General features: G+C 39.9%; 2 protein-coding genes across 2 annotated transcripts in view; one reads left to right on the top strand and one right to left on the bottom strand.

Moving 5' to 3' along the window:
- surf6 (surfeit 6) overlaps positions 1-2828 on the bottom strand; it is a 5731-nt gene extending 2903 nt beyond the window's left edge. Inside the window, exons 1-3 of the mRNA XM_020619519.1 lie at positions 2608-2828; positions 1871-2074; positions 1657-1739 (exon numbers count right to left, since the gene is read on the bottom strand). Coding sequence (XP_020475175.1) covers positions 1657-1739; positions 1871-2074; positions 2608-2698 — 378 coding nt within the window. The 5' untranslated portion in view covers positions 2699-2828. The remainder of the gene's footprint in view (positions 1-1656; positions 1740-1870; positions 2075-2607) is intronic.
- Positions 2829-2852: 24 nt separating this feature from the next.
- On the top strand, positions 2853-8070 carry surf1 (SURF1 cytochrome c oxidase assembly factor). The gene is made up of 9 exons (XM_020619520.1): positions 2853-3019; positions 3130-3196; positions 3952-4079; positions 4176-4258; positions 6602-6793; positions 6901-6973; positions 7331-7493; positions 7662-7743; positions 7825-8070. The coding sequence occupies exons 1-9, from the start codon at positions 2957-2959 to the stop codon at positions 7889-7891; spliced, it is 918 nt and encodes a 305-aa protein (XP_020475176.1). The 5' UTR covers positions 2853-2956; the 3' UTR covers positions 7892-8070.
- Positions 8071-8414: the final 344 nt, after the last annotated feature.

Raw genomic sequence — 8414 nt, 5'->3', positions numbered from 1 at the left:
ATAACACAGTGTCTTATTAAAGTAACAATTTCCAAACTATATTAGGGCCTTAGTTATATAGCAACCTAAATGCTTCAATATTTCACAATATGCTTCTTGCGGAGCCACTCCTTGGTTATCCTGGCTGTGTGCTTCGGGTCGTTGTCATGTTGGAAGACCCAGCCATGACCCATCTTCAATGCTCTGGGTGAGGGAAGGAGGTTGTTGCTCAAAATCTCACAATAAATGGCCCCATTCATCTTCTCCTTAATACAGTGCAGACGTCCTGTCCCCTTCGCAGAAAAGCACCCCCAAAGCATGATGTTACCACCCCCATGCTTCACAGTAGGAATGGTGTTGGGATGCAACTCATCCTTCTTTTTCCTCCAAACACGATGAGTGAAGTTTAGACCAAAAAGTTCTACTTTGGTCTCATCTGACCACATGACTTTCTCCCATGCCTCCTCTGGATCATCCAGATGGTCTTTGGCAAACTTCAGATGGGCCTGGACATGTGATGACTTGAGGAGGGGAACCTTCCGTGCAATGCATGATTTGAAACCATGACGGCGTAGTGTTCTACCGACAGTGACCTTTGAAACTGTGGTCCCAGCTCTCTTCATGTCATTGACCAGCTCCTCCCTTGTAGTTCTGGGCTGATTCCTCACCTTTCTTATCATCAGTGATACCCCACGAGGTGAGATCTTGCATGGCGCCCCAGTCCGAGGGAGACTGACAGTCGTCTTTAGCCTCTTCCATTTTCTAACAATTGCTCCAACAGTTGATCTATTTTCACCAAGCTGCTTGGCAATTGCCCCGTAGCCCTTTCCAGCCTTGTGGAGGTCCACAATTTTGTCTCTGGTGTCATTTGACAGCTCTTTGTTCTTGCCCATGGTAGTAGTTGGCGTCTGACTGACTGTGGGGTGGACAGGTGTCTTTAAAGAGCTCAGACAGGTGCTACTAATTTAGGTTAATGAGTGGAGTAAAGGTGGACTTTTTCAAGGCACAGTAACAGGTCTTTGAGAGCCAGAATTCTTGCTGTTTCTCAGGTAAGTCAAATACTTATGTTCAGCAGTGCAAGACAAATAAATTCTTTAAAAATCATACAATGTGATTTCCTGAATTTTTTTTTTTAATTCTGTCTCTAAGAGTGGGAATGCACCTACAATGTGAATTTCAGACCCCTCCATGATTTCTAAGTGGGAGAACTTGCAAAATCGCAGGGTGTTCAAATACTTCTGTTTCTCACTGTATGGCCACAGCTAAGACCTGACAAATTGATTAAACCAAAAATACATCACATGATATACATTAAACAATTATTTTACTGGATTTGGAATTGCATGTGAAATTCCAGTCTGCACTTGTTTCTTGTTAGCGTCAGCAAGAGCACAGATCCTCAGCAGTAAACATATTCAACATCCACAGAAAACCTTTTGAAGACAACACTGATAGATAGATAATCCATTATTGTCATTGTAACACATACAATAAAATTTTAGAGTGACTTCCAGTCGGTACAGCAATAGAAAAACACTGGCTGGTTTTAAAAACACAGTTCCAGTCGAGAAGTCAGTGCGTAGAGTTTACTGCACCAGTACAGTTCACGTGCCCAATACACTGTCTCTAATAGGACACATAACTAGAAATGTGGCACCATCTCTAAACACTGCATACCTGCCCTCTGGACTCTTCAATCTTTTCATGTAGTTTCTTGCGTAGAACATCCACTGCAGAGAAGTTGGATTCAACATTTCTTCCTTTGATAAGGAAAAAAGGTGAATCTAGTAAGAACTACATTTACGTTTTTCAGTAACAGAATGGTACAAGAGATGTACAAGAAATAATGTGCTACAACAGTAAGAAGAAAACTTGGATGCACATTCTGTACCTTTATGTGTCTGTGCTGTAGCTCTATTTACATTCTCAGCTCCGGACCCATTTTGTTTGGCAGCAGCTGGGTGTTTCTGAGTTGGTTTCTGCTGGGGTTTAGGAGTAGGTGTCCTCCCATCATTGCCTTTCTCTTTGAAATGTTTCTTTTTACACCTTTTCTTCTTCTCTGGGGCACCAGGGTCACTTTTACCCTTGAAATGAGCTAAACACAGAGACAAATTGTATCATAATTTTTTTTATTTCTAATATTTTAGTATTACTTGGCACTGCCTTAGTTTTTTTCTTTTTTGTTTCAGTTTCTAGTTGTTTGTGTTATTATTATTATTTCTTATCCCCCTCAGGGTGCCCATATTCTGCTGGTTTTGTGATTTGTACGCGTGATTTGGCTGCTGTAACAGTGGAACTTCCTTTTTGGGCTTAATAACTGAAAGAAACTTTTGAACAATAAACACAATTCTGCGTAATGAAATTCATTTTGTGCATTTTCCGAACTAGATAGTCATCTCAAGATTTCCTATATTAATCCAGCAAAAAAGTGTCATACATTTCAACGGTGTAGCGCCCCCCTTCGGAAGGCTGCAGTAATAGCTATAGCCTTGAAAACACCCGAGTTTTAGACACTTTTACAAACCTACTAACACATAGAGTACACTGTATTTTCCGAATTATAACACAGAGACGTGAATTATTATCAAGTGTAACGTTACATTTGCCATTGCAGTTAGCTAAAATTACCAAACGGTCTCTTCTTTGGCTCCTGGTCTCGTTGAGAAAAGACTTTGCTTGCAAGTTTCTGGATGTACGAGTCCTTGGAGGCGAGATCCATGTCGAAGACTAAACTGATCTGTCAGCTGTAATTGCGCCAAAACAGGCACCCTAAAACATTAATGTACTAATAAAAATATCAACACACTCCTGCACACACGTGGGTCAAGATAAATGGGCGGAGCGTCTTCAACCCGGAAGTAGTAATATCAGAAAACGTCCCCCTCTGCTAGAAACGTCTGCCATGTAACTTGTGTAGCTGATTGTCTCATAAGTAGCATTTTATTTCACTTTATTTTCATTCATGTTGTGATTCAGGATGGCTTTTCTGAAATCAGCGCTGGCTTACCCCACCAGGGTGCTGCTGACATTAAAAAGACAGGTAAATTATTTGTCGCAATGTTCAGATTTGCCAGATATGCGTCCCCAAGAAAAAGTTATGTGAATGTCATTTACAGGTTTTAAGTTTATTTTAACGTTATGTAATTGCAGACAAATATCATTTACATCAAGAGGACTTTCCTTCTCTCCAGGCTGCCTGTCTTCAAACTTGCACACGGTAAAAAAAAATACTTAATAGATTGAGGGGGGGATTTTGGTAACAGAAAATTCCATAATTTCTAAGTGAAGTCCAAATTCCTTTGAATAAATAGTGGGTTTGATATCATAACCATGCTTAATATATGTGTATATATGACTAATAATGGTTAAACTATTATTACATTTACAAGGTAAAAATAATCATCTTTAGATTTGAAATACTCATGGCAACCAGATTGCAATTATAGTTTATTAGGTACACTTGTACAATCTAATGCAGTTCAGTACAACTGTTCTACCAAAATCTATATTTGTCACTTTTTGTTAATACTGACATAGAGGTGTTAATTATTATATGTTTTACAACACTTTTAGCTGTGAGCCCACTAATAAATGAATAATTGAGGACACAAAAATGGAACATTATCAACTTCATAAAGGTGCCACTTATTGTAGGGCTGTTGTATTGAACTGCATTAGATTGTATAGGTGTACCTAAAGTGGCCTCTGAGGGTATATTACAATTAGATTGCATTTCGCAAATGAGCAATTTACACCATTGTCAGGTTTAAACATTATCATGTGTTGACATATTTATCTTATCATATCCATTATGCTGTCAAAATGACCAAAGCTTCATCTTTAAACTGTAATCCTCCAGTGTAAATGCTTTACAGGGCTATTCCAGTATGTGGATAGTTTTGGTAAACCATCCACTTTAAACACACCACTGTGCTGCATTCACTTCCTGTCCCGTGTTTTTTAAATGTCTAGGAAGGTTCATTAATCTCCAGCGACAGTCCAGCTCCACAGTAGCAGAAGCAGAGAAAGGAGAAGACTCCTTCCTCAAATGGTTCCTGTTGCTCATCCCTGCCACCACCTTTGGCCTTGGTACATGGCAGGTACAGCTTATTTACTTTGTGCCATCACTTTGTTTAATAATGCTTATGTATCTTTAGTTTATTGTTAGATGGTTTCAGATAATTGTGTTTCTGAAGGTGAAACGGCGTAAATGGAAAATGGAGCTGATTGACAAGCTGATAAGACGCAGTACTGCACAGCCCATTCCTCTTCCTCTTGAGTAAGTACGTTGGGCACATTTAATACTCTCCTCACACACACATTGGGTCAAACAGCAGGTCTGACTGGGATTGATTGGAAAAAGCAGTTCAATAAATGCAGCTATATCCAGTCCCCTTTTCTTAGAAAGTTTTATTGATGTATGTTACAAGCAATGCAATATAATAACCTAGCTTCTCAGAACTCCAGTGACACTGCTAAATATTAGAGCCACAATCAACATTGTTTTAAAATGTTATTCTTTCAGTTTTTTTATTTATTGAAGCTAAAATGCCTTTTACTAATCAGAAAAATAAATCATGTGTTGACTCACATCGAGACCATAAAATTGTAATGAGAGAACTTTTATTAATGTTGGCATGAGCACCTTGTTTCACTCCTGTCAGTTAAGAAAATGTCTAAGGCTTAAAAGAAGAGACCTCCAAATGTAATTAATTGATGGCATGTGTAAAACAGACTTGACTTTAGACAAAAATTCAAAATAATAATAATAAAAGGGTAAAACTTTTTTTAAATAAGAAAACATTGTAGTACTGTATGAGTACTATAATGGTGAGCAAGCACCACTGGGGTTTACAGCTTCACACATTGTTTTCCTTAAAAATCTTCACTAACACATACAGTGCCTTGCGAAAGTATTCGGCCCCCTTGAACTTTGCGACCTTTTGCCACATTTCAGGCTTCAAACATAAAGATATAAAACTGTAATTTTTTGTGAAGAATCAACAACAAGTGGGACACAATCATGAAGTGGAACGAAATTTATTGGATATTTCAAACTTTTTTAACAAATAAAAAACTGAAAAATTGGGCGTGCAAAATTATTCAGCCCCTTTACTTTCAGTGCAGCAAACTCTCTCCAGAAGTTCAGTGAGGATCTCTGAATGATCCAATGTTGACCTAAATGACTAATGATGATAAATAGAATCCACCTGTGTGTAATCAAGTCTCCGTATAAATGCACCTGCACTGTGATAGTCTCAGAGGTCTGTTTAAAGCGCAGAGAGCATCATGAAGAACAAGGAACACACCAGGCAGGTCCGAGATACTGTTGTGGAGAAGTTTAAAGCCGGATTTGGATACAAAAAGATTTCCCAAGCTTTAAACATCCCAAGGAGCACTGTGCAAGTGATAATATTGAAATGGAAGGAGTATCAGACCACTGCAAATCTACCAAGACCTGGCCGTCCCTCTAAACTTTCAGCTCATACAAGGAGAAGACTGATCAGAGATGCAGCCAAGAGGCCCATGATCACTCTGGATGAACTGCAGAGATCTACAGCTGAGGTGGGAGACTCTGTCCATAGGACAACAATCAGTCGTATACTGCACAAATCTGGCCTTTATGGAAGAGTGGCAAGAAGAAAGCCATTTCTTAAAGATATCCATAAAAAGTGTCGTTTAAAGTTTGCCACAAGCCACCTGGGAGACACACCAAACATGTGGAAGAAGGTGCTCTGGTCAGATGAAACCAAAATCGAACTTTTTGGCAACAATGCAAAACGTTATGTTTGGCGTAAAAGCAACACAGCTCATCACCCTGAACACACCATCCCCACTGTCAAACATGGTGGTGGCAGCATCCTGGTTTGGGCCTGCTTTTCTTCAGCAGGGACAGGGAAGATGGTTAAAATTGATGGGAAGATGGATGGAGCCAAATACAGGACCATTCTGGAAGGAAACCTGATGGTGTCTGCAAAAGACCTGAGACTGGGACGGAGATTTGTCTTCCAACAAGACAATGATCCAAAACATAAAGCAAAATCTACATTGGAATGGTTCACAAATAAACATATCCAGGTGTTAGAATGGCCAAGTCAAAGTCCAGACCTGAATCCAATCGAGAATCTGTGGGAAGAACTGAAAACTGCTGTTCACAAACGCTCTCTATCCAACCTCACTGAGCTCGAGCTGTTTTGCAAGGCGGAATGGGCAAAAATTTCAGTCTCTTGATGTGCAAAACTGATAGAGACATACCCCAAGTGACTTACAGCTGTAATCGCAGCAAAAGGTGGCGCTACAAAGTATTAACTTAAGGGGGCTGAATAATTTTGCACGGCCAATTTTTCAGTTTTTTATTTGTTAAAAACGTTTGAAATATCCAATAAATTTCGTTCTACTTCATGATTGTGTCCCACTTGTTGTTGATTCTTCACAAAAAATTACAGTTTTATATCTTTATGTTTGAAGCCTGAAATGTGGCAAAAGGTCGCAAAGTTCAAGGGGGCCGAATACTTTCACAAGGCACTGTACATACCAAGAAGCTGTTACATGGGAAATAAGAATGAATTGTCCTGGGATAAATGTGAAGATTTGCTTGTTGTTGTTTCTCTCTGGATTCTAGTCCCCATGAGCTGAATAACCTAGAGTACAGAAGGGTGACAGTACGTGGACAGTTCGACCACTCACAGGAGCTGTATATTGTACCCCGCTCACCAGTTGACCCAGAGAAAGAGGCCAGAGTGGCAGGAAGCCTGTCTTCAAGTGGAGATAGCGGTGCTAATGTCATCACCCCATTCTACTGTACTGACCTCGGGTAAGGTAACGGATACACCAGAAGACTCTTAGCCATGTTATATTACATTATACATTATCCACCAGTCACTGATCTATGCTAGCTCCTGTATGCCGTTGTCGCTGCAGGATCACAATCCTGGTGAACAGGGGATACGTCCCAAGACAGAAAATAAATCCAGCGACCAGGATGAAAGGACAGGTAGGTATTTGAGATTATGACACATGGGACAGGCAGTCAACACAAATCAAGATAAACACCAGAACACAACAGGCATTAATTCCACATACTCACTTCCATGTCCATATGCACCTACTTGTAAAACAAACCAACAAAAAACCCACAGACCACGGCCCAAAAACCTTAAAAATAAACTAAACTGGGGTTTTACAGTACTTATCTAATTGTAATAATGGTGCTGGGATTTCCAGGTAATGTCTCAGTATAACCAGCCTCACAAAAGCATTTACATCACTCTATATAGAAACAGCAACAGCACAAATCTCAGACATGCTTCTGTCCTGCTCCTTTGTAGACTGTTCTTATGCTTCTGTGCAGGTGGATGGGGAGGTGGAAGTGGTCGGGGTGGTCAGGCTGACAGAGACACGCAAACCCTTTGTGCCGAACAATGATGTTGAGAGAAACCGGTGGCATTACCGTGACCTGGAGGCCATGTCCCGTGTCACCGGAGCTGAGCCCATCTTCATTGATGCTGACTTCAGTAAGGTCTCATGAATGACGATGAGGCTCTTTGAATCGGCTAAATCAAATATCAGATTAAATATGCAACTGACTCATATACACTTGGTAATAATTATTCTACGGGTCTGCAGAAAAGAGAAGCGTTATGTATGTTGAATGAAAAATGCAAGCACCTTGTGTCCTGCAGGGAGCACCATTCCTGGTGGCCCAATAGGTGGACAAACCAGAGTCACACTGAGAAATGAACACATGCAGTACATCATTACGTGGTAAGTTTCTGTGAAAGCAAGCTGTCCAGATGCTGTTAATGACTAATGTAACTGATCACCTCTGTCTTTTTTTCTTCTTAGGTATAGCTTGAGTGCAGCTACCTCCTACATGTGGTATTCCAAATTCATCAGGAAGATTAAAGTGTAACATGATTATACTGCAATGAAGCTGTTGTATGACACATGGATACTTAAAAATGCTGCATTATAAACCCCTGATGTAGTGGAGCTACATCAGTTTTAGCCTTCTGCATATATTCACTGACATACACATAACTGGATTATTCTTCTGAAATGTGCAAATAAATTAAACTCTTGCATTCTTTATTTTTATTGGTTATGTTGCCAACTAGTGTTTTATAAACTGATCAGTACTCTAAAACATAACGATACGGGAAATATTCATTTTAACATGTATATTTGACCAAACTGGTGTAGAAGCTGCAGGGAGCTGAGTTAAGAAAATTAATACTAATATGACTTTAGCAGGAAACTGACAGCTGGAGGCCCTCCTGTACAATAAGTAAAAACACTTCACTGTATCCCAGACTTAACCTTTGACTTCCAGGTGTGTGTGGGGAAATAGCCCAAAATGAAAGATGTCTGCACAACTTTAGGGCATACAGTGGGGCAAAAAAGTATTCAGTCAGCCACCAATTGTGCAAGTTCTC

This window comes from Monopterus albus, unplaced genomic scaffold, assembly GCF_001952655.1.
Source record: "Monopterus albus unplaced genomic scaffold, M_albus_1.0 scaffold221.1, whole genome shotgun sequence".
Taxonomy (NCBI): Eukaryota; Metazoa; Chordata; class Actinopteri; order Synbranchiformes; family Synbranchidae; genus Monopterus; species Monopterus albus.
Note: the sequence above shows the minus strand (reverse complement) of the source record. Positions and strands in the feature narration are given on the sequence as shown.

Bases quoted from the DNA above. Each gene is read 5' to 3' on its own strand.
- surf1 (XM_020619520.1), top strand. From the start codon at position 2,957: ATGGCTTTTCTGAAATCAGCGCTGGCTTACCCCACCAGGGTGCTGCTG. The intron at 3,197-3,951 runs GTAAAAAAAAAT...TTAAATGTCTAG, and splicing joins TGTCTTCAAACTTGCACACG to GAAGGTTCATTAATCTCCAG. The intron at 4,259-6,601 runs GTAAGTACGTTG...TCTGGATTCTAG, and splicing joins CCCATTCCTCTTCCTCTTGA to TCCCCATGAGCTGAATAACC.